The sequence below is a fragment of the Vipera berus genome (genome assembly GCF_964194415.1).
Source record: "Vipera berus genome assembly, chromosome: 14".
Classification (NCBI taxonomy): Eukaryota; Metazoa; Chordata; class Lepidosauria; order Squamata; family Viperidae; genus Vipera; species Vipera berus.
In genome coordinates, this window is record NC_138217.1 from 3935235 (window position 1) to 3961809 (window position 26575).

General features: G+C 45.8%; 1 protein-coding gene across 1 annotated transcript in view; it reads left to right on the top strand.

Annotated features, from left to right (window-relative positions):
* The window catches only part of RTN4R (reticulon 4 receptor), a gene marked incomplete at both ends in the record, with an annotated part of 142792 nt that extends 117735 nt beyond the window's left edge, over window positions 1–25057 (top strand). The window contains one exon of the mRNA XM_081339320.1: window positions 23616–25057. Coding sequence (XP_081195446.1) covers window positions 23616–25057 — 1442 coding nt within the window. The remainder of the gene's footprint in view (window positions 1–23615) is intronic.
* Window positions 25058–26575: the final 1518 nt, after the last annotated feature.

A 26575-nucleotide genomic window follows, 5' to 3' on the forward strand; every position in this document is an offset into this window, starting at 1 on the left:
ATACGAAGAATGGCTGGGGTCTTGGGTCTGGCTAGTCTAAAGAAAAGAAGAAATAGGGGAGACAGGATAGCAGTGTTCCAGTATCTGAGGGGCTGCCACAAGGCAGAGGGGGTCATGCTATTCTCCAAAACACCAGATGGAAGGACGAGAAACAATGGTTGGAAACTTGTCAAGGAGAGAAGCAATCTAGAACTAAGGAGAAACTTCCTGACAGGGAGGACAATTAACCAATGGAACAGCCTGCCTTCAGAAATCGTGGGTGCTCTATCACTGGAGGTTTTTAAGTAGAGACCGGACAATCACCTATCTGAGATGGTATACTATAGGTTCTCCTGCTTGAGCAGGAGGCTGGACTAGAAGACCTCCAAGGTCCCTTCCACCTCTATTCTATTCTATTCTATTCTATTCTATTCTATTCTATTCTATTCTATTCTATTCTATTCTATTCTATTCTATTCTATTCTATTCTATTCTATTCTATTCTATTCTATTCTATTCTATTCTATTCCATTCCATTCCATTCCATTCCATATTTTCTATTCTATTCTATTCCATTCCATTCCATTCCATTCCATTATTCTATCCTATCCTATTCTATTCCATTCCATATTTTCTATTCTATTCTATTCTATTCTATTCTATTCTATTCTATTCTATTCTATTCTATTCTATTCTATTCTATTCTATTCTATTCTATCCTATTCTATCCTATTCTATCCTATTCCATTCCATTCCATATATTCTATTCTATTCTATTCTATTCTATTCTATTCTATTCTATTCTATTCTATTCTATTCTATTCTATTCTATTCTATTCTATTCTATTCCATTCCATTCCATTCCATTCCATTCCATTCCATTCCATTCCATATTTTCTATTCTATTCTATTCCATTCCATTCCATTCCATTATTCTATCCTATCCTATTCTATTCCATTCCATTCCATATTTTCTATTCTATTCTATTCTATTCTATTCTATTCTATTGTATTCTATTCTATTCTATTCTATTCTATTCTATTCTATTCTATTCTATTCTATTCTATTCTATCCTATTCTATCCTATTCTATCCTATTCCATTCCATTCCATTCCATATTTTCTATTCTATTCTATTCTATTCTATTCTATTCTATTCTATTCTATTCTATTCTATTCTATTCTATTCTATTCTATTCTATTCTATTCTATTCCATTCCATTCCATTCCATATTTTCTATTCTATTCTATTCCATTCCATTCCATTCCATTATTCTATCCTATTCTATTCTATTCCATTCCATTCCATATTTTCTATTCTATTCTATTCTATTCTATTCTATTCTATTCTATTCTATTCTATTCTATTCTATTCTATTCTATTCTATTCTATTCTATTCTATTCCATTCCATTCCATTCCATTCCATTCCATTCCATTCCATTCCATTATTCTATCCTATTCTATTCTATTCCATTCCATTCCATATTTTCTATTCTATTCTATTCTATTCTATTCTATTCTATTCTATTCTATTCTATTCTATTCTATTCTATTCTATTCTATTCTATTCTATTCTATTCTATTCTATTCTATTCTATTCCTATATCGTGAGGCTTGGAGCTCCCCTTATTCCCCTAGGCGGTGGATCTGGCACAGGGATTGTGACACCCAAGGGCAGTGGTGGGGAATGATGGCCCCTTGATGATTGTGGACTTCAACTCCCAGAATTCTTGAGGCAGCCATCAAGGGGCCATCGTTCCCCACCCCTGCCCTAGGGGCTTCCATAGTGTAGTCTTGAACCTACACTAGCTGCTATGGCATAGTGACCACATTCATATGCTTCACTTAAGTCCTAAATCTTTCCATTTTCTGGATTGGCACAATCAATTTAGCTATAAACTAACTCGGCTGGTTGGGTGCCACAGAGTAGGTTGCACAAATACAGGTAGGGGATCTTTGTATGAGCTAATAAAGCATCTTGTTAGAACAAAGTCCAGAGCTATCTCTCTTCAAATGCTGCCCATTTGTTCTTTTATTCATCCATATTTTTTATCCAAAGCCTGCCTTATCTTTAAACAAGAATTGAGTTTTGCTTCTTTATGCTAGAATGATGGCGTGAGAACCGGGCTGGGTCCACAGTATTCTTGAATGTGAGGAGATTGCCAATGAACAGACTCTGCTTCTAATTATTGTAGCTCATAAGACACCCTAGAGACAGAACATCTTTGTCTGGGGTAAGATAAGGTGGATTTTGTGCCTCTGAACCCCCTGTGACTTTTGTTGCGGGTCCTTTAAATGTAGGGCAATGGAGTTGTATAACAGAGGCACAGAATCAAAATCACATGACGTATTAGTACCGCTTTATAAAGCCTTAGTAAGGCCACACTTGGAAGACTGCATCCAGGGCTGGTCGTTGTTGTTAGCTGCGAAGTCGTGTCTGACCCATCGCGACTCTATGGACAACGTTCCTCCAGGCTTTCCTGTCCTCTACCATCTTCTGGAGTCCATTTAAGCTCACGCCTACTGCTTCAGTGACTCCATCCAGCCACCTCATTCTCTGTCGTCCCCTTCTTCTCTTGCCCTCAATCTTTCCCAGCATTAGGCTCTCCTCCAGTGAGTCCTTCCTTCTCATTAGGTGGCCAAAGTATTTGAGTTTTAGCTTCAGGATCTGGCCTTCTAAAGAGCAGTCAGGGTTGATCTCCTCTAGGACTGACCGGTTTGATCGCCTTGCAGTCCAGGGCTGGTCACCACATTACAAAAAAGATGTTGAAATTTTGGGAAAAATTGCAAAGAGGAGCAACTAAGATGATTGAAGGCCTGGAGACAAAAGCATATGAAGAACAGTTACAGGACTTGGGTATGGCCAGTCTAGAGAAAAGAAGGACTGGGGGAGACATAATAGTAGTACTCCAGTATTTGAGACGCTGCCACAAGGAGGAGGAGGCGGAACAAGAAACAATGGATGGAAACTACCTGGAATTAAGGAGAAATTTCCTGACAGTGAGAACAATTAGCTGGTGGAACAGCCTGCCTCCAGAAGTTGTGGGTGCTTCATCACTGGAGGTTTTTAAAATGAGACTGGAGAGCCATTTGTCTGTAATGGTGTAGGGACTCCTGCATCAGCAGGGGGTTGGACTAGAACAGTCTTCCCCCAACATTTCCGGGTTGGTAGCCCAGTGGGGGGAAGAGGGAAAGAGGGGGTGGTTTTGTGCGAGGGGCAGGGACGTGCACTCACACAGCTTATTTTATTTATTTATTTTTTTTAATTCCATTTATATCCCGCCCTTCTCCGAAGACTCAGGGCGGCTTACAAGCTTAGCAGTAGCCTTCATTCTATGTATATGCCTGCTTATTAGGGCTTTCACACACACACCCCAAGTGGCATTATTACAAAGTCAGCTTAATTGCCCCCAACAATCTGGGTCCTCATTTTACCTACCTCGGAAGGATGGAAGGCTGAGTCAACCTTGAGCCTGGTGGGACTCGAACCTGCACTAATTGCAGGCAGCTTCATTTGTGTGGGTAGCAAGCTCGGGGCTGCGAGCTCCAGCACCTGCCTCTCACAGGAGTGGGGGTGGGAACGCTGGTGCCTACCACTTGCACAGGTTGGGCTGTGCGTGAATGCTGGCCCGCCACTTGTGCAGCCCGGTTGTGAATATGCCACGGCCTGGTAGTGGCTCATGACCCCTGGACCAGAAGACCTCCAGTGTCCCTTCCAGCTCTATTCTGATTGATTGAGTTCTCATCTGTCTCCTTCCTTTAATTTCTTTGAATTGGTAGCCTTCTAAATAGCATAAATTATTATTATAATAAAAGGGACGCGGTGGCTCAGTGGGTTAGGAAGCTGAGCTTGTCGATCAGAAGGTCGGCAGTTTGGCGAGTCGAATCCCAAGTGCCACGTAACAGAGTGAGCGCCTGTTACTCATCCCAGCTTCTGCCAACCTAGCAGTTCGAAAGCACGTAAAAATGCAAGTAGAAAAATAGGGACCACTCCAGTGGGAAGGTAACAGCGTTCCGTGTGCCTTTTGGCGTCTAGTCATGCCGGCCACATGACCACGGAGACGTCCTTGGACAAGTACTGGCTCTTCGGCTTTGAAACGGAGATGGAGATGAGCACCGGCCCCTATTGGCCACACAGTCAGCTGAGTATTTAGAGTAGGTATGACGTTTTTGCCCTGCTGTTGAGTCATTCCCAAGGATAGTTGGAATCGTGGTGGTTATTATCCCATTCTTGTTGGACAATACTCCTTTGGTTGAAGGTAACCAGATACCCAGGTGGCTCCCTTTCCTTATCTTCTTAAAACAACCCAAAATGAGATGTTCACAAAAGCTACCTGATCTGGGTTGTAAATATCAAGATGACCTCACCATGGCAGCAAGTGTTTGGTATTCTGTTGCTGCCCCCTGGTGGTCATCCAAATTTTACAGTCCCAGAATGGTAACCCTATTTCACGGGTCCCCAACCCCTGGGGCATGAGCTGTTGAGAACCCGGCCACCCAAAGTGGCATGCAAAAGCGCATGCATGCACATCCCCACTTGCATGAGCAACAGACATGCACTTGCTCCATTTGCGCATACCTGCCACTCGTACAAATGGAGCTGCATGCGTGCTGACTTACCCGCCGTTCACATGAAACCATCCCCTCTCCTCTACACCCCACCAACATGCTGGTACCCAAAGCTGGAATGGTTGGGGAACTCTGCCCTATTCGTAGGGAAAATGTAGGAAAACAAAATTGGTGGCCACTGAGAAAAAGAAATTGCATTTCTATGCTGCTGAGAAATAAGCCCCCCCCCTTTTCTAACTATTTTCAAGTTGTTGGGGTTTTTTTACTACATTTAAAACTCCATCTTTCTAAGCTGGCTAAAATAAGCTTCCCCCCTTTTCTAACTGTTTTTTGAAACTTGTTTTCAATATGATTGAAATTTGCTTAAAGCAATTTTTGTTGAACTTCGCTCCGTTTGATTGCTGTCAGTGTTAAGGCTTAGCCGTCTTTGAAAACGATTCCCAGGAAAAGTTGCTCTGCTACTTTCATCAGCCTAACTATTTCTAGCTTCTCGGACAGTCTGAACCAAGATTCATGGCGGCTTTAAGTGACGCTTGTAAGTTTAATAAGCAGCTTAACTTTAATGAAGATGGCTGCTTGCTGTTAGAGAGAGGACTCTACCATGAAAGATCGATACCGACTCCTGCCTCACTTGGCCACTGCATCATGAAACAACTGTAAGCATACCAGACATATCCTAGGACACAGGTCTGCAGCCTGCGGCTCCGGAGCCGCATGCGGCTCTTTCAGCCGTCTCCTGCGGCTCCCAGTCCTCTGCCATCAAAAAAAAAGTGGGACTAAAAAAGTTCAACCAATCAATTCAAATATGCAGGGTAGGTGCATATCTCGCCTTGGCTCCACTCTTCAGTCAAACCCTGTTCTGCGCATGCGCGCATGTACGCGCATGCGCACACAGTTTTTGCGGCTCCCAGTTTTTCCTTTTGTGAGGGAACCGGTTCTGAGTGGCTCTTTCACTGTTTCAGGTTGCTGACCCCTGTCCTAGGAGAATTTCATCAGAAAGTTCCTCTCCTTGGAAAAAACGAGTCAGGCTTGCCCCAGGAAAGATCCCTAAGAAAAAAAGACCCTCGACTCCATTTGGTTGAAGTGATAGACTCTTTTACTGTTCTGTACCAGCCTGCTACTGGCCCTGCAGAAAAGGCAGGGACAACCCCTTTACAAACGGCAAGAGGCTGGAATTAAGCCTGCCAAATTTATTAACATAAAACAGAGCAAAACAAGACACCAACCATGAAACAGGAGCTATGAAACAGGAACTAATCAAGCGGTTGCCTTCAGCAAACCAGCCCTCCCACGCATTCCCCTTTTATACAGTTCAGGGCGTGGCTTCTCTCTGCCTCCTTCCGAGGTGCCCCATTGCCTTCCTCTGTTTACTCCTGATTGACTGCCTCCTGCGTTGGGCGTCCTTGAACAGGGCCAGCTGTGGGTCATCTTCATCCACACTGTCAGGCTCACACAGCTGGGTCTCCGTCGTGACCAGGTGTGAGGGGCCTGGCTGAGGGCTTTCATCAGCAAGATCTTCAACCCCCTCAGCAAGCTCTTCAACACCCCCCTCCTCCTCTGAGTCATCTGACCCAACTGCCGAACCCACAGGCTGACCCTGAATCACAACATTTACTAAGGGTTGCTGGCTGTAGTAAAAGCAAGGCTAGATCTAAAGTTCCCACACAAAAGGTTACAAAAACTTCCCATTTGTCCCGGCCCTCCCCCCCCCCCCATGACCAGTTCATCTTTGGCCATTGGTGAGCTGCATAGATGTTTTGAGAACCGGCTTGGATGTTTGGAGCAATCCACATTCCATTCTCACCTTCATGGCCTTGAAGACTGGGCCAGGCTGGTTTTCTTGCATCTCTGGTTTCTGTCAAACTTATCAGCCCCCCCTCCTTTTCCCCCACCTATGCCCCATACATGTCTATTGCCCATCTGCTCCCCTTCTCCCTAGCAGTTGAGGGCAGGATGCCAGCGAGGCACCAAGCCAAAGACGGCAGAGCTGACGCTGACTTGAATCACTGGGCCGATGTATATTTGGCCTGGACGTTCGCCTTGATTTAGAAATTCAACCTTGATCCAATTCTGATAGCCCCATCAGTTTGAGGAGAATAAATATGTGCAACACAGCAAAGCTTATCTGAATCAATTCATGGACTTCTAAGTCAGTCCAGTGCTTTGAATGCACTTTCTAATTTAATTTGTTACCTAATTTCGATTCGCTGATTTAATCAACTTGGCTTCCTATACGGTCGATGAACCATTCATTATCCATGATTTTTTGCCTAAATCTGTACAATTAAATCTGTACACGTCAGGCTTGCCCCAGCTAGGTCCCTAGGAAAGAAAGACTGTCAATTCCATTTGATGGAAGTGATGAGCTCTTTTACTAGAGATTAGTGGTTGCAGCAAAGCAGGTCAGTACTAAAGTGCCTGCGCAAAAGGTTAAAAACTTTTTCCCCTTATCCCAGCCCTCCCCCCCTTGTCCAGTTCATCTTCGACCAATGGTGAGCTGTTTACGTGTTTTGGGAACCGCTGGGGTGTTTGGTTCAATCCACATACCTTTCTCAGGCTCTGCGGCCTTGAAGACTGGAACAAGCTGGTTCATACCTCTGGTTTCTGTCAAAAGTCCTTCTAAGTCATCTCTACACTCTACACACCAATTGCCTATTTCTGCTCCCCTCTCCCCTAGCAGTTGATGGCAAGATGCCAGTGAGGTTTCCATCTGAAGATGGCAGATCTGACAGAACATTTAAGGCAATGTCTGTCCCCAACAGGATAGCAAAGGCAGGTCTTTCTGGATCTCATTTTTCCTGGGGACAGCAAGTTCATCCAAGTCCTCCAAATGACGCACATCCTGGAAGGCCTGTCAAATATAACTTGGAAACCAAAAATGTGGGTATGCCACTGGTCCTTTTCCAGATCGCTGGGATACAGTTACCCTCTTCCCTACAGGAAGAAGGAGATAAGTACAGAAATAGTACATCATTTTGTACCCAGGGTGTGAGCTTATAGTCTCATGCTCGCACTCTGCTTAATACCATCCTTTGCACACCGCTAAATCATTAATAATTTTATTAGCAGTGAGAAAAGCAGATCTGGATTACCTCTGATTTGAGCCACTCTCGTTAAATGTACTTTCTCATCACAGAGTTCTGGGAGAAGATTGCCAGGAAGGGTGAGGGGAACGACAGAAAGAGGAATGTGTGGCTTTTGCAGCACTTCCCTGTCATAGAATCGCTTGTTCCAAACTGGCAAGACAGGGAACAAAGGCTCTGTTTGATTTTAGGGAGAGGAATGAAGCTGGACTGTGACTGTCCATTGAAGGGAAGCACTTCCAGGATTGCCGTATGCACACTGTGTGGTTTGTGCTTTTCGTGAGTGAAGAACATAAGCAGTTGCTGCTAGAAAAGAAATGCCAAGGTAGTATAGCATCATCCCGAATTTGGACTGGGTGTGATGGGATATAGTTCTCATGGATCCACCTCCAGACCCGTCTCTGGACGCCAGTTTGGAGGAAAAGGGAGAGTTTGAGTATGCAGAGGAAAGCACGGAGCCGAGTGTTGATCAAGATCGGGGCTCGGAGAGTGCTAGCCTGATGGAGCAGCCTCAGGAGGGACAGGCTGAGGCTGAGCCACAGCTACAGTGAGTTGGCCAGGAGGCTCCAGGCCAGGACCGGGAGCAGCTATAACCTGTTAGCAATGAGGAGGAACTGGAGTTCACACCTCCTGATCCAAGGATATGTAGAACAGAGAAGAAACAGGCACAATACCAGTCAGCTAAACTACATGCGAGGAGGCAGCACCACAGTGCCTACTTAATCTTGCCCTGAGGACTTGAGCATTGCTGGAGCAACATGCCCAGTTCTGTGCTTGTGTGTTCGTGCTGTGTATCCTGATGTGTTTGACTCCTGGACTGCTTTCCTGGACTTTATGTGTGCCCGTTGGACTCGGTTACCCACTGACTCTTGCCGTGCTAAGCTTGGAATCCAGGCCTGCACAACGGGTGCTTTCCGAGGACCTGTTTGAGGGGTTTGAATAAACACCTGTAGAACTCTTACTGTATGTGCGTGTGTGTGTGTGTGTGGCACAGTAATCTGGATCCCCCGGAGGGAGGGGCTTCTTCCCAGAGGATGAAGAGGTAGCGGATTCTCTCTATAGGAGGAGTACAGTAAAGGAAACTTCACATGTTGTTCTTGGTTCTTGGGGCCTGACATCAATCCTGCCAGACTAAAACAACTATTGCATCACTATAGATCTACTCTGGGAACAGTTAAGGAGGGGCTTCCTTTACTCTCTTCCTGCTTACCAGACATTCCAAGTTCCGCTGCCTGTGAAAAGCAGCCCCTCCCTCCTGGAATCCAGACAACATTCCACCACACTGGGAGACTATATATGATCAATAGGCCTTTGCTCCTAATGACAGGAAATGGTCGTAAAGTGCATGTCATAACCTTACAACTTAGCCCTACTCCTTTGTGTTTGTACTGTGGCAAGTACATAAGGGGTGTGTGTGTATATATGTATGTATGTATGTGTGTGTGTATATATCTATATATCTATATAAATATGTGTATATATCTATATCTATATCTCTATCTCTCTATCTCTATCTCTATCTCTATATAATATATTATATATATAAAAACTGGAATATGGAATTCATGTTGAAAGTATTTGAGTAAGAATAAAAGGAGAGAGAAACAAAATAATTTTATTCTGGGAGATTATTATACATCATCTAGGCAGGCAGAAGGGACGCGGTGGCTCAGTGGGTTAGGATGCTGAGCTTGTCGATCAGAAGGTCGGCAGTTTGGCGGGTCGAATCCCGAGTGCCGCGTAGCAGAGTGAGCACCTGTTATTCATCCCAGCTTCTGCTAACCTAGCAGTTCGAAAGCACGTAAAAAATGCAAGTAAAAAATAGGGACCACTCCGGTGGGAAGGTAACAGCATTCCGTGCGCCTTTGGCGTCTAGTCATGCCGGCCACATGACCACGGAGACGTCCTCGGACAAGCGCTGGCTCTTCGGCTTTGAAACGGAGATGAGCACCGGCCCCTAGAGTTGGAAACGACTAGCACACATGTGCGGGGGAACCTTTACCTTTACCTTAGGCAGGCAGAAGATACCAAGGAGATATTTCAGCTTCAAATGACCAGATTTTCAAAGAGATTTCATGGATTCCAATTATCTTGGCACCTGCTGGGAATCTAAATCTGTCAAGAGTCAGAAGTCCAACCATTATTATTATATTTTTTGGCCTATATTGCTGATCTCTTCCTTTGTCAGAAGAAAGAAGAGAGGCCCAGCCATTTTGGACATAAACTCCACCAACAGGAAAGGGTTGGTTGAAGATATGTGCTCGGCCCTTTGAGAGAAAGTAATCGTTTTATTGTGGAATTCATGACATTCAGAGGAGGAAAACTGAAAAGAGTCAGAGCTGCATAGTAGATTATGGGTTCAATCGTAAACAACCCTCTCAAGAAAGAAAAATGGGGGAACTATAAAGAGGCCATTATGGATACAGACAGATAGTTCTTGACTTAAAACAGTTCAGTTCATTTGAAGTTACAATGGCTTTGAAACAAAGTGAGTTATGACCATTTTTCACACTTAAAACCATATCTCGGGAGTTGCCACAAAGAAGAGGGGATCAAGCTGTTCTCCAAAGCCCCTGAAGGCAGGACAATTTGTCTGAAATGGTATAGGTTCTCCTCCTTGGGCAGGGGGCTGGACTAGAAGACCTCCAAGGTCCCTTCCAAGTCTGTTATTTTGTATTCTATATTCTATTCTATATTTCCCGGGACACTGCGACTGTCATAAATGTGAATCAGTTGGCAAGCATCCAAATGTAAATCACGTGACCATGGGGATGCTGCAAAGGCTATAACCCTTGTTAGCCTTCTGGGGTGCCAGGATGTTCCCATCATCTCAGATATTTTTTCAAGGCAGGTGAACTCACTTCAAAACAAAGCAAGCCACCATTCCTCTTTTCCAAAAATGAAAGTCTGGTGGAACAGGAAGAATTGCTGGAGAAGATTCCCTTCGTCATCCATTAGCTTGCAAATGGGCATCAGGGTTTGGGTGGAATTGGCATAGAATAGAATGGAATGGAATGGAATACAGAATACAGAATACAGAATACAGAATACAGAATACAACCTTGGAGGTCTTCTAGTCCAACCCCTTGCGCAAGCAGGAAATCCTATACCATTTCAGACAAATGGCTGTCCAGTCTCTTCTTAAAAACCTCTACTGCTAGAGCATTCACAACTTCTGGAGGCAAGTTGTTCCACTGATGAATTGTTCTCACTGTTAGGAAATTTCTCCTTATTTCCAGGTTGCTTCTCTCCTTGATTAGTTTCCATCCATTGCTCCTTGTCCTGACTTCATGTAACTTAAAGAACAGGTATCAGGCCTGCCCCAGTCTGATCTCTCAGGGAAGTAAAACTCTCAACTCCATTTGGTTGAAGCAAAAAGGCACTTTTACTGAGAGATGCTGGTTGCAGTAGAGTAAAGCAGAATCTAATATTCCTGCACGCAAATACAGAACTCAAAGCCCTGGCTTCCCCTAGCCTCCCTCATGGTCCATCTGTGCACAAACAATCCAGCCTTGAAGATGCCAGCAGCCGGCACAAACTGGATTCCAAGACACTCTGCTCTTCCTCAATTGTCGATTCCCCCCTCCCAATTTCCCACCATAAAGATCTACAGCTCTGTTGCCCATGCTCTCTACATGGGGCTGCCCTTGAAGACCACCCGAAGACTTCAGCTGGTGCAGAATGCGGCCGCGCGGGTTGTGATGGGAGCATCCCGATACTCCCATATTACACCCCTCCTGCGTGAGCTGCATTGGTTACCGGTTGCTCTCAGGGTGAGATTTAAGGTGCTGGTTCTTACCTATAAAGCCCTACATGGCTTAGGCCCGGGATACCTGCAGGACCGTCTGCTGCCGGGAACGAATTCCCATCGCCCGGTGCGCTCACACAGAGAGGGCCTCCTCAGGGTGCCGTCGGCCAGACAATGTCGGCTGGTGACCCCCAGGGGGAGGGCCTTCTCTGTGGGGGCACCTGCCCTGTGGAATCAGCTCCCCTTGGAGCTCCGGATGGCCCCTGACCTCCGGTCCTTAAGACATAAGGTCGTGACCTTAAGACATTTCTTTTCCAACAGGCCGACCTGGACTGATGATAAGGGGTTTTAATATGTTTTTAACATTTTATTGGTTTTAGTTGGGGCTAGGTATAGTTTAATTTCTTCTTAATTTAATTTCTTCGACCTTCAGATCGACAAGCTCAGCGTTATATGTTTTACTTTCCAGTCCCCTGATCCTCTTTGTTGCTCTTCTCTGTACTCTTTCCAGAGTCTCAGCATCTTTTCGATAATACGGCGACCAGACCTGGATGCCATATTCCATTTTCCATCATAGGACTTGTTTCTGGTCCCCCCCACCTTCCTCTTCTTCCTTCTCTGAGCCTGTTTCAGTTTCTCTGAAACCATCTTGTAAGCCCCGGGGACAGCAGGCTTGAGTGTAATCTACCCACAGCAAATGAGATAATGGTTGCCTTCAGGTTGACACTATTCTCAAGCCCCAGCAATTCATGAATGGAGAGGCAAGATTCCCAGGGAGCTTCATCAATCACTCTTAATGCCAGGAAAAAAGAGAGTCTGGAGGCAGAATCTTGAAAATGGAATCTGTGACATCCCAGCCGCCGTTCATTAGTGAACTCATTAAGGTGGAGTCTCACTAAATCATTGCAGCTTCTTTCTCTCTAATTGCTTAACTGAAGCAGTAAAGGCTCTTATACCAAATAGGGATGAACTATCCATCTAGTCTTCCCTTGTCATGTTTCTTGGAAATGCTTCTTTTCTTTTTCAACCTCCAAGCATTCCCTTACACAATGCTTTCATTGCCATTCAAATATGAAGCACCCTCTTGTTTGGGGTGAAAGGGGTAGAACTTTGTGCTTCAGCTTGTGCAGGGGTTGGACTAGAAGACCTCCAAGGTCCCTTCCAACTCTGTTATTCTGGTATGCAGTTGGCCCCAATTGTCAGGCTGATCAGTCAAGTCAATGCTGTTTCCCAGCCTGGGGACAAAAAAATTATTTATTTATTTGATTTATATACCGCCCTTCTCCCGGAGGACTCAGGGCGGTGTACAGAGCAATAAAGTAAGAATACAATAAAGCAATAAAGTAAGAATAATTTTAAAACCCAAATCCATCAGGCCAGGCCGGCTTGTTGGAATAGATAAGTTTTTAGATCACGCCGGAAGGAGCGAAGGTCAGGGGCCATCCGGATTTCAGCTGGTAAGCGGTTCCAAAGGATTGGCGCACCCACCGAGAATGCTCTCCCCCTGGGGGTCACCAGCCGACATTCTCTGACCGGTGGCACCCTGAGGAGGCCCTCTCTGTGGGAGCGTACAGGACGGAGGGATGTTGACGCTGGCAGTAGGTGTTCCCGTACGTAATCCGGACCCACGCCATGTAGGGCTTTGTATGTCATCACTAGCACCTTGAATTTCACCCGGAATTACAGCCCTCTCTAAGCAGATTACAGAGTCAGCCTATTTGTCCCCAACAATCTGGGTCCTCATTTTACCGACCTCAGAAGGATGGAAGGCTGAGTCAACCTTGAGCTGGTCAGGACCGAACTCCTGTCAGTGGGCAGAGTCATCCTGCAATAGTGCATACTAACCACTGCGCCACCAGGGTTCTTCAACACTCAGTTGCTAAGTGAATCACTGCAGTTGGTAACCCGGTTGTTAAGTGAATCTTGCTTCCCCATTGATTTGACTTGTCAGAAGGTCACAAAAGGGGATCACATGACCCCGGGACACTGCGACCGTCAAAAATATGAGCCAGTTGCCAAGCCTCCGAATTTGGATCACGTGACCACAGGGATGCTGCAGCGGTTTTAAGTGTGAAAAACAGTCCTAGGTCACATTTCCCCGTGCCGTTGTAACTTTGAACAATCACTAAATGAACTATTGTAAGTATGCCTGTGAGAGATCCCCCCAGGGGTTTTCCTCCAATCACCATGTCTGGCAATGTGACAAGCACCTGGGGGCTAGTGGAAAGGGAGATGAAGGATTCTTTTCTCATGGCTCCACATTCTGAGTAATTGAAAGGCTTCAGGGATGTGGCTAAAGCAGGGCTTTTCAACCTTTTCACCCATTGTACCACTTTTAGGATATGGCAACATCTGAGTACCACCAGTCGCCTAGCAAGGGGTCAAAAACTTGATGACCAAAAAAAAAAAAGGAAAAAAAGGGATGAAGTACAGGTAGTCCTCGACTTACAACAGTTTGCTTAGTGACTGTTCGAAGTTACAATGGCACTGAAAAAGTGCCCCCCCATCAAGCCTCAGAGTGCCCGGCGGCGCTCTTCCTCCTGTCCAAGGTTTTCATTGTTGGGAGCATTTCTGTTGAGGATTTGGAATGGGGGTATTTGGTTTTTATTCCCTCCCCGTGTGCTGGGTGGTTGCAGCAGGTTTTGGTCACTTCACATGACCCTGGGACACTGTGAACGTCATAAATATGAATCAGTTGCCAAGCATCTAAATGTAAATCACAAGACCCTGGAGATGCTGCAACATTCCAGCTGATCGGCGCTTCTTCTGGGCTCAGCAGAAGTGCCAGGATTAGTGCCGAGCTCCGGATGGAGCCTGGTGCTGATCCTGGCGCTTCCGCTGAGCCCTGACAGCCCTGCAGCTCCAGCCGTCTCTCGCTCAGGCTTGTGCGGTGCTGCCACCGGTTCAGCTCATTCCCCTCCCCCTCTACCACTTGTCTAGGATAGTCGCGTACCACCTGCCAGGTGCCAAGGTACCACAGGTGGTACCCGTACCACTGGTTGAAAAGCCCTGGCATATGGTACCTAAAATTGCAACAACGGATTTCCCTCTGTTCCTTGGAAATAAGATCTCCTGACCTTAGTAAGAACCTGTTTCAGAGAAGACCTATAGAGGATGGCTAAAGGTTAACCCTGGCACTTAAGGAGAAGCAGTGTGAAATGATGGCCCAGTTCAAAACCAAGTCCACCAAGTCAAGACAGTGATCTCGACCAGGCAGTCAAAGCCCTGTCCTCAGTGAGCTGAGGACAGCCAGGACTTATCACGTTGAGTGACTCGTAGACATCAGGAAGTGGAACGCCGGCATACTTATGCCATGGAGGAGGTGCAAAGCGGGGAAGCCAGGATGGGTTAACAAGGATAGAAAGCCATAGAGAGGTGCAGGGTTGGTATAAACTCAGTGTAGCTAGTCCCAAAGGTGCCCTTTCAAGAAGGACGAGAAAGTAGTAAGAGCTGTATTTGCCCAATCTTGGAAGAATGAAAACTTACCAACGGAAGAAGAACTAATTTAGAAAATTTTAGATTGTGCAGAAATGGAAAGATTGACACTGAAGATAAAAGAGAAACAAGACTCAGCGTATTTCAGAACATGGTTTAAGTTTTATCAATGGCTAGAAAAACGAGTTAGAGAGAAAGGAACATGATATGTACTATATAACATTGATTATATATTAGTAAAAAGAAGACTATTGAGCAGTTAACTAACATATTGATTATGATAATATAGAAATTAATTATTACTTGTTTTTTTAAAATACATGAACCCAGAATATGGTGCTGTTTGCTAAATATTAAGAGTGTGTGTGTGTGTGTATGTATATATGTATATATATATGTGTATATATATGTGTGTGTGTGTGTATATGTGTGTATATGTGTGTGTGTGTGTGTGTGTGTGTATGTATGTGTGTGTGTGTAGTGTTTGTTAAGTATTTTAGAATACCTTGCTAGGCCCCAAACACGGGACAAATCCAAAAAAAAAATTTTACACACACACACACACACACACACATATATAAAACACATTCTTAATATTTAGCAAACAGCAGCATATTCTGGGTTCATGTATTTAATATATATATATATGTAAACACACAACCATGACCTGGATTGACTGAGAATCTCAGTTTAGCTAGGCTCCCATTTCTCCCTCTGGCAAGTCTTTCTCTTACATCTGCACTTTATATGATGTTTCCTAAAAAGGAAAGGGTGTGATTGGCCATATATATTTCGAGAGTGCCAACATTTTATGGCTCAAAGCTGGAACATGCAGTGTCCTAACCCTGTGGTGTGTTTTCCCACCCTTGTACACCCAAAACACCCCCACCACACACACACACACACAATGTTACTCATGGCCTGCTCCCATCAGCTGCCCTTACCTATTCATTCTGCAAGTGTTTTGGCTCTGTTGCCTGCAAGGAAGTGTCTTCACACACACACACACACACACACACACACACAAACACCAGCAGTTAAAAGCCCATCTGGTGCCCTGCAGATGCCTGGCTTTCAATTCTCCTTATACCCAGCTTTATTGTCATGAGATTTGTGGGCCCACATCTGGAGAGTGTCAAACCGGAGAAAGATTGACTAAGGGGGGGGGGGAAATCTGTGTCTTATGATTAATGAAATGATCACAAAGTGACTTATGTTAACATAAAGGATGTCAAACCTGTTGGCTTAAAATAGTGGTCCTTAAATTTGAGGGGGGGTCATTAGGGCAAATCTTGGGGGTATTGCAGCTGCTTGTAAATAGCTTATTTGTGAGTCAGTTTGGGACTGTTCGACAAGTCGTCCTTGACTTACGAGCACAACTGGGCCCAAAATTTCTGTTGCTAAGCAAAACATTGGTTAAGTGAATTGTGCCCCGTTTTACAACCTTTCTGGCCACAGTTGTTCAATGAATCACTGCAGTTGTTAAATTAGTACCATGGTCGTTAAGTGAATCTGGCTTCCCCCATTGACTTTGCTTGCCAGAAGGTCACAAAAAGGGATCCATGTTGACGCTGGGACGTTGGAACCGTCATAAATGTGAGTCAGTCACTGAGCGTCCAAATTTTGATCACATGACCACGGGGATGCTGCTTAATAAACGGTTGTAATTCGGAGGATTTGTATAGAACAACAGAGCAGGAAAGGGGATATTTAGTCCAAATAGTTTAAAAACCAGCCTCAGAAAGGTGCTCATATAACATGCTATAGCGCAGGGGGTCTTCAAACCTGGCCCTTTTATGACTTGCGCACTTCAGCTCCCAGAATTCCTCAGCCAGCGTGCCTGACTGAGGAATTCTGGGAGTTGAAGTCCACAAGTCATCAAAGGGCCAGGTTTGAAGACCCCTGTTAAACATGTAGTAGTTCAACATTTTTGGCATTTCTCAAGTGAGGCAAAAAAAAGGCATGTTTTCGTTGCATGGATGGCAGAATGTAGCCAGTATTTCGCCAATTCCTCAGGCATTTTAGCAGTTGGAGGAGACTTTAGGTCATGTGGAATCATGATTTGCCTGACCATGGTTTATTGAACAGGCCACAATTGATTAAACACACCCGAAACGCCTTGCACCTTTGAAGCAGAGCATGAAGGGGTTGGCTGCTCAGTTGAAGAATAGGCTTCTGGGATAGCACCTCTTTCCCCCCCCTTTTTTTTTTTTTTGCTTAACCCAGGGGTCCCCAACCCCCGCTCTGTGGACCGGTACCGGGCCGTGGCATGCCAGCAACCGGTCTGCAAAAACAAAGAAAGCCCCATCCGTGGAATGCAGGCAGCCCACAAAACCACGCATCCTCCGGTCCATGGAAAAACCTCTCTCCATGGAACCAGTCCCCAGTGCCCAAAAGGTTGGGAACCTGTGGCTTAACCCCTTAAAAATGTCCCCCACTTCTGAAAGATGTTGTAATAAAAACTTGCTCCCAATCCCAGATGCCCAAACAAATTAGACCAGTGATGGCGAACCTTTTAGAGAGCGAGTGCCCAAACTGCAACCCAAAACCCACTTATGTATCATCGGGGGCCGGGTGGGCCTGGCCCATTGGGTGGGCGTGGCTGCAGTGATAACGGCAGACTGGCTGGGACTAAAAAGTTCAATCAATCAATTCCAACTTTGCGAGATCTTTTTTTTTCCCTACGAGAAGTTGAAATTGATTGATTGAATCTTTTTTTTTTTTTTGGCACAGGGTGGTGAAGCAAAAAGGTTTTATAAAACCCAGCGGAAGGCCTAGGACTGGGGCGATGGCACACATGCCCACAGAGAGGGCTCTGCGTGCCAGCTGTGGCACGCATGTCATAGGTTCGCCACCACGGAATTAGACTAATGAAGGAGAATATTTGTAGCTCAGGATTGATCCACCAAGGGTCAGGTGGTTGTGGGAACCCAGCCATTGTCTTAGCAGGTTCTCTGCACCAGATCCTCAAGTTAAGCAAGGCCCGGAATTGTTGGAACATGGCACGTCGTGTGTCCAATGCAGTTTTTAGCCAGGCTGCATGTGTTGGTCAGCTTTGGGTTCACCAGTGCGAATCTCAGTGCCCTTTTAGCCAAATTCCGGCCACCTTGATACAGGGAGTCCTCAATGTACGGCTACAATTGCCACAATTTCTGATGCAAAATGACACTTGTTAAGTTGCCCCCTTTTGCAACTTTTCTTGCCATAGTCATTAAGTGAATCACTGCAGTTGATAAGTTAGTCACCTGGCTGTTAAGTGAAGCTGGATTCCCCATTGATTTTGCTTGTCCTAAGGTCGCAAAAGGAGATCACCTGACACCCCCCCGGGACACTGCAGCCGTCATAAATGTGAGTCAGTTGCCAAGTTTCTGAATTTTGATCACGTGACCATCACGTGACCATGGGGGATGCAGCGACGGTCCTGAGTGTGAAAAATGGTCACAAGTCTCTTTTTTCAGTGCCACTGACACTTCAGACGGTCACTGAGTGAAGTGTTGTTAACCGAGGACAACCTGTACAAGGAAGCATGGAGGAAAGATCCAAATGAAAAGTCCCAGGATTTGCCAGCCTCATGTGGAGTTTGATGCCCTCATTACCCAATCAGAATCAGAATAGAGCTGGAAGGGACCTTGGAGGTCTTCTAGTCCAGCCCCCTGCTTAACAGGAGACCCTATATCATTTCAGACTAGTGACTGTCTAGCCTCTTTTTAAAATAGAATAGAATAGAATAGAATAGAATAGAATAGAATAGAATAGAATAGAATAGAATAGAATAGAATAGAATAGAATAGAATAGAATAGAATAGAATAGAATAGAATAGAATAGAATAGAATAGGAGGAATGGAATAGAATAGAAGAAAGCCGGAAGGGACTTTGGAGGTCTTCTAGTCCATCCCCCTGCTCAAGGGAACCCTATACCAGGGGTCGGCAACCTTAAACACTCAAAGAGCCACTTGGACCCGTTTCCCAGAGAATAATCAATTAATTAAAAAGAATTTCAGACAAGTGACTGTCCAATCTCTTCTTAAAAACCTCCGGTGATGAAACACCTACAAGCAAAGCCATATACTAAAAATGGATGACTAGAACGCTAAAGTTGGAATAAAATAGCATCTAGAATAATGAGACGTAGTTGTCTTTGGAAAGGACGCAGGAGACAGAGATCCTGCTAAACTATTGAGTGTTTATAGTAAATTTGTTCCAGCAACCGATCGATCAATCAGCATATAGCTGGAAGGGATCTTGGAGGTCTTCTAGTCCAGCCCCCTGCCTCAAGTAGGAGAACCTAGACCATCTCAGACAGGTGACTCTCCAGTCTCTTGTTAAAAACCTCCAGTGATGGAGCACCCATGATTTCTGGTGGGAGGGAAGCTGTTCCACAGGTTGATTGTCCTCACTGTTAGGAAGTTAATTCCAGGTTGCTTCTCTCCTTATCAGGCTCCATCCATTGTTTCAGAGGAGAGGAAGGCTGGAGAATAACCCTGTTTCCCACACACGCCCGGCCCTAATGCCTAGCGTGACTCACCAATCTCCCAAAGGATTTGTCTTCCCTTGCATTTTTGGCATCTTCCCCCCCCCCCACTTCCCCCTCCCGCTGGATAGAATGGCTTTAATTTCCCAACAGACGCCTCTCTCCCTGTGATGCGCTGTCAGCTGGGCACTCGGAACCCGTGCCTTGTTTTGCTCCATGCAATGGGCTGGAGCATTGTCGAAACATGACAAGCAGCCCGCAAGTGTCACCAGCGTGATCCAAGTGCTCAGCCTTGAGGGGTTTGGAAGCACGTAATAATCTTCAGCACGAATTGTCCCCCGTTTGCTGAGCAGGTGCCGTCTCTTCTCCGAAGAGATCTCGCTGGCTTCATTAAGCACACCAAGGGGGTTATGATGACGAGACCACCGTGGTGGTTTACGTTTCCAGCTTCTGATTGCCTGAAAGAGGGAACCGCCTTCGTTCTTATCCGTTCCTCGGTGCTGTTCCCAATGCCCCAATAAAATATTTGAGCCATATCTTTTAATATTGACAGAGCAAACGATCATAAATTATTGATGGGAGATTTATAGCGCCCGTTTCACCAGCTTCCCCCAGCAGGCTCTCGAGATCTCTCCAGATTTATTCCTACCTCACCAATCTGCACTGAAGAGGTCAGCTGCCAGTGGGGTGAAGAAGTTGGAGGGCTTCACACGCTCAAAGGCGAGTCCTGGTTGAAGCTTGTAGTGAAGAGAAGGTCCATGGAAGACACGATAGCAGCATTCCAATATTTGAGGGGCTATCACAAAGAGGAGGGGGTCATCCTCTTTTCCAAAGCACCTGAAGGCCGGACAAGGAATAACAGATGGAAAGTGATCAAGGAGAGATTCATCCTGGAAATAAGGAGAAATTCCCTGACAGTGAGAACAATCAACCAGTGGAACAGAAGTTGCCTTCAGAAGTTGTGGGAGCTTCATCGCTGGAGGCTTCCAAGAAGAGACTGAACTGACCTCTGTCAGAAATGGTATAGGGTCTCCTGGTTGGGCAGGGGGTTGGACTAGATGACCTACCAACTCTGTCATTCTATGTTCTATGATTTACAGCGTTGCCAAGTTCTGTCTGCTGTTTGCTCTTATGACTAGCTACCCATCCAGGTTGTTGTGAGGCTAAACATGCATCGCCTGCTGGCTTCTGTTCCCTCTTTTCATTAAGAAAAAAGCCTCAATGTCCCCGGGAGGAAGGCTGGGGCGCCTTTGCAATTTGCTTGCATGGTGCCAAGTGCTTGCCTTTTTCTGCTCTCTCAAGGTCACGGCAAAAATAGCTGTTCTCCTATGATTGGACTCTAGTTTGCATGGCATGCTAAACTGGGTCAGCAGAGGTTAGCGTGTTGTGCAAACAGGATCCAGTTAATTAACTCCGGCAGAAAACCGTAGTTAAACCTTCCCACCTCGCGGGCTGCATCGCACAAATGAATCCATAGCTCCCTGCCCCAAAGGGATCCTGCAAAAATAAGCCTTGCTTTAGGGACTTCCTCTCTGCCCACTGTGAGATTGTCTGCATGCAGTCCAAAGCGGAGTTTCTCAACCTCGCTGCCTGGGGGATTCTGGGAGTTGAAGTCCAAACATCTGAAAAGTGCCAAAACGCTGGTCGACAGGCATCGATTCTGAGGGCCCTTTTTGAAGGGAGAGGGCGGTTAAGAAATACTAAATACAGGTAGTCCTCAGCTCATGACCACAATCCAGCCCAAAATTTCTGTGGTTAAGTAAAACATTTGTTAAGTTGACTTTGGCCCCATTTTACGACCTTTCTTGCCACAGTCGTTCAGTGGATCCCTGCCTTGGATATGTTAGCAACCCCGGCTATTAGGTCAATCTTCCCCATTGACTTGTCTTCTCAGAAGGTCCCCAAAGGGGATCGGGTGATCTTGGGACACAGCGACGGTCATAAATCTGAGTCACTTGCCAAGCGTCTGAATTTTGACCACGCGATCGTGGGGATGCTGCAAATGTTGCCCCTGTGGGGAAATGGTTCATAAGTCAACTTCCTCAGCGCCGTCGTAACTTTGAACAGCCACTAAATGAACTGCTTGGAAATTCCCTTGCAAAGGAAAGGACAGACCCTCGGAGAGGCTGAGGTCACCTGGGCTGTTGCTTTCCGGGAGGAGGGTGTGACTCCAGCGGCCCTTTCTGTGATTTAATTTTGTGTGACATTGGAATGCAAGAGAGGCAGCTCAACTCCCAAGCCTGGAGATTTGGTTCGATCCAACCACAAAAAACTGCAGAGCTAGGCCAGGCCAGATTTATTTTTATTTTATTTTTATTTTATCAGATGTATATACCGCCCTTTCCCGAAGGACTCGGGGCGGTTTACAGGGTATTTAAAACAACCAGTACAAAAGTTAAAACAAATTGGGGGAGGGGGGGTGTCGCACCTTCTGCCTCGATTCCCGAAGGAGAAGGGAGGGAAGCCCCCTTCTCAGACGGGGGGGGGGGCAATCCAGACCTTCAGCAGCTGTGCAAAAAAACTTGCATTTTCAAGAACAAACAAGAAGATGAAAGAAGAAGCCCCCCCCAAATGAAAACGAAAGCAAAAGTTTTTGAATGTTTTTTTTTTTTTACAAAATGGGGATGGGTTGTTCTCCCCACCAATTATCCTTCTTCCTGCTGGATTTTCAGCAAAACTTTCTTTTCCTCTGTCCCTCCCAGGCAGGGAAAAAAGATGAAAGACAAACAGGTTAATGGCTGGAGTCCAGAGTTAGGAAAATCCGGAAGTCAGGCTGCGTATTTGACATTGGGTTTGGCTAGACTAAAGAAAAGAAGAAATAGGGGAGACGTGATAGCAGTGTTCCAGTATTTGAGGGGCTGCCACAAAGAAGAGGGGGGTCACGTTATTCTCCAAAGCACCAGAGGGCAGGGCAAGAAACAATGGTTGGAAACTGGTCAAAGAGAGAAGCAAACTGGAATTAAGGAGAAACTTCCTGACAGGGAGGACAATCAACCAGTGGAACAGCTTGCCACCAGAAATTGTGGGCGCTCCATCACTGGAGGTTGTTAAGAAGAGACTGGACACTTGTTTGAGACGGTATAGGTTCTCCTGCTTAAGTGGGGGGCTGCACTAGAAGATGTCCAAGGTCCCTTCAAACTATCTATTCTATTCTATTCTATTCTATTCTATTCTATTCTATTCTATTCTATTCTATTCTATTCTATTCTATTCTATTCTATTCTATTCTATTCTATTCTATTCTATTTCATTCCATTCCATATTTTCTATTCTATTCTATTCTATTCTATTCTATTCTATTCTATTCTATTCTATTCTATTCTATTCTATTCTATTCTATTCTATTCTATTCTATTCTATTCTATTCTATTCTATTTCATTCCATTCCATATTTTCTATTCTATTCTATTCTATTCTATTCTATTCTAGATGCTCCAGATACTTGAGTTGTAATAAACATTTCTGTGATATCCTCCCGGCAGAAAATCCCGTCACTTTTCATAAAAATCAATTTATGACTTAAACTTGCACAAGGGCAAACAATGGGGTAAAGTTCCCCAACCTTTCTGGCTTTATGGACCGGGGGGGGGATGGTTCCACATGAGTGGCCAGCAAGTGCACACACTCAGCTCCATTTGTGCAAGCGGCAGGCATGCCACCTGCCACTCAAGCGAATGGTGTGCGCGTGCACAAGCTCGCCTGCTGCTCACACAAGTGGAGATGTGCATTTGTGTGGTCACCACCCGCTTCCACGGCCTGGTTCCAAACAGCTCACAGCCCTCAGACCTGGGGTTGGGGACCCCGGGGTAAGCGATATACCTGTCATTTTTTTTTCTCTTTTCAAAATCTGTTGCTAATATTGACTGAGGGAATTGAATGTTTCATGTTAATAGAGTAGAGTAGAGTAGAGTAGAGTAGAGTAGAGTAGAGTAGAGTAGAGCTGGAAGGGACCTTGGAGGTCTTCTAGTCCAGCCCCCTGCTCAAGCAGGAGAGCCTCTACCATCTCAGACAGGTGAATGTCCAGCCTTTTCTTTAAAAACCTCCAGTGATGGAGCGCCCACGATTTCTGGAGGCAAAGCTGTTCCACTGGTTAATTGTCCTCGCTGTCAGGAACTTTCTCCTTAATTCCAGGTTGCTTCTCTCTTTGATCAGATTGAAGCCATTTTATTCACATTTGTCTAGACTGGGTGCAGTTTCCGCCTTTTTCGAGTGGTACCTTTCAAACCTGTCTGTTGTGAATGACAAATGGCCTGTCGGTCTACAGGAATGATCTAATCTGCCTCTTCCTCCTCTTTCTCTCCCTTTTCCTTTGGGACCTTTTTTTCAGGAAGCAAACTGCTGATTTTGGTGCTGTGCTTGAACTTCCCATCAGAAGTGGAGTTGTGTCCCGGAGCATGCGTGTGCTACAGTGAACCCAAAATCACCATCAGCTGCCAGCAGCAAGGGCTCGGCGCCATCCCCCTTGAGATCCCAGTCCAGACTCAGCGGATTTTCCTACACAACAACCGAATCAGCCTGATCCAGTCCACCAGCTTCACTTTCTGCCGCAATTTGTCCATTCTCTGGATCCACTCCAACAATATTAGTCTTATTGAACCCGGGGCGTTCTATGGGCTTGACAAATTGGAAGAGCTCGATCTCAGTGACAACGTGAACCTGAAGTCCATCGATCCTTCTACTTTCCAGGGCCTCGTCCACCTGCATACTTTGCACCTGGATCGCTGCGGGCTCCTGGAGTTGTCCACGGGTCTCTTCCGGAGTCTTTTTTCCTTGCAGTATCTCTACCTGCAGGACAACAGTCTGCAGGAGCTTCTGGATGACACGTTTCTGGATCTTGCTAACCTCACCTATTTGTTTTTGCACGGGAACAAAATCAAGAGTTTGTCGGAAAATGTGTTCCGAGGCTTGGTGAGCCTGGATAGGCTGCTGTTGCATCAGAACCGGGTGAGCGTGGTACATCGCCGGGCATTCCACAACCTTGGGAAAGTGATGACCTTGTACCTTTTTAATAACAACTTGACAGTGCTGACGGGAGAGACGATGGCACCCCTGGGGTCTCTCCAGTACCTGCGGCTCAACGGCAATCAGTGGGTGTGCGATTGCCAGGCCCGGTCTCTCTGGGATTGGTTCAAGCAGTTCAAAGGGTCTTCCTCGGAACTGGAGTGCCACTTACCTGCTCATCTGGCAGGGAGGGACCTCAAGCACTTGCAGAGCACCGAGCTGGAAGGCTGCCTCGACTCCTTCAACCAGATCCGAACCAGCGTCTTCAGCACCAAGACCAGGTCCGGCAAACTGCCCACAGCAGACCCCACTCTCAATCCCCAGGACAACGTGGGGAAATGCTGCCAGCCGGAGACGGATAAATCTTTCATTTATGAAGCCAAAGCCAAGGCGGGGCCTTCTTCTCACAGCAACCAGGCTTCCCCTAACAATCCACTCAAGGATAAGGAAAACATGGCCAAAACCAAGCATCAAGTTGAGGAGGCAGATCTCCCCAAAAATGGCAGCAACAAGCACATCAACGATTCGCCCTTTGGAACGTACCCCAGCGCCGTCAACCCCCCCTTGACCAACTTGAAACCTGAGTTCCCGGGTCCCGTGGAGCCCTCCACCACCCCGACCAAAAGGAGGCAGGGATGTTCTAGGAGGAATAAGTCCAGGTCCCAGTGCCGCATGGCACAGCCGGCTCCCAGTGCCAGTCCCAGCCCCCCAGTCCTCCCAAGCCTTCTGCTGCCCCCCGTCGTGTGGAGTCTGTTCTGCTTCTCTTGAAATCCAGCCTTTTGGTTTCAGGAGGGGCTCTCCGCTTTCAGAGATGGAAACAGGAGGTGGGGGGGAAGGCAAATCCTCAGCCCCAAAGGTTGCGAAGGAGAAGGTGAAGCTATGGCCAGAGAAAACGTTGTGATGCTAAACATTTACTGGATGCCTTTATAAACTCTCTCTCTCTCTCTCTCTCTCACACACACACACACACACACAAATCAACAACAACAAAAAAGGTGTAAATAATTTATTTCTTCCTTCTGGAATTTTATATGTTTGATTTTGGTGGGTTGATCTTGCCTTTTGTCCTTGGAATTACCCTTTTCCCAAAGAGAAAGAAAACGAGAGAGAAAGAAAAGAAAAAAAGAAAGAAAGAAAGAGTAGAAAAATAAGAGTTACAACCCCACCCACCCCCCGCACATCTTTGTAATGTTCCCCTCGCCCCAAAATTGTCACTTGTAATTTGAAGTCCTAAATCGGGTATTGCACATTTTTTCCCCATCTGCTGAGAATCACGTCAGTGGCATTTTTAATATGTACATTTCTGAATTTTGAGGTTTAACCTCCTTTCGTTTCCACTTGACTGGGTTGGGAGGAGGAGGCATTTGTTAAAGAATGCTCCCTTTTCATTCACTGAAGACTGCAGTATATATATAAATATGAATATAGATATATATATAGATGATGCATTTTATTTTACTTGTGTACAAGTACAAAAAAAAATATAAAATAAATATTTCTTTCCTTTTTTTTCCACCCCCTTGTGGTGTTATCACCTTCACGTACATACGCACGGCTCACACCTATTCTGTGGGTTGGCCTTTTCTTCCTGGATTTGCTGGTTTTGTGTTTCAAAACTCCTGCAAAGGCACCTGAAAGCCTTCGCCTGCTGGAAGGAAAAACAGCGGCTGAGCTTCATGCAATTCCCCGTGGGCATCGGCAGAGGATTCCCTCCCACGAATGCCACTCTTGTTAATGGTGCAGTGCCCTCCCTGCCTCGCTGAAGGGTCTCCTGGCATCATGAATTATTTCAGACCGCTCAGAATAGCAAGCAAGGGTTGAAATCGGGGGGTTGGGGCAAGGCAGCTTAGACGGCAGAGAGCAGGGAGCCAAGAGTCAGCCACAACCCAAACAATTGAAAGTGAGATAGGAAAATAGAAGACGGTCTCCTGCAGGTCTATTAAAGCTGAACTAAAGTGGTCTCTCTGTGTAGATATGGGGGTCTCCCTCTCCCTCTGTGTGTGTGTGTTGGGATGTCTAGTCTAGCCTTCATATTTTTTTTTATTTCTAGGACAGGGGTCAGCAACCTGAAACAGTGAAAGAGCCACTCGGAACCAGTTCCCTCACAAAAGGAAAAACTGGGAGCCGCAAAAAATGTGTGCGCATGCGCGTACATGCGCGCATGTGCAGAACGGTTTGACTGAAGAGTGGAGCCAAGGCGAGATATGCACCTACCCTGCATATTTGAATTGATTGGTTGAACTTTTTTAGTCCCACTTTTTTTTTTTTTGGACTGCACATGGCAGA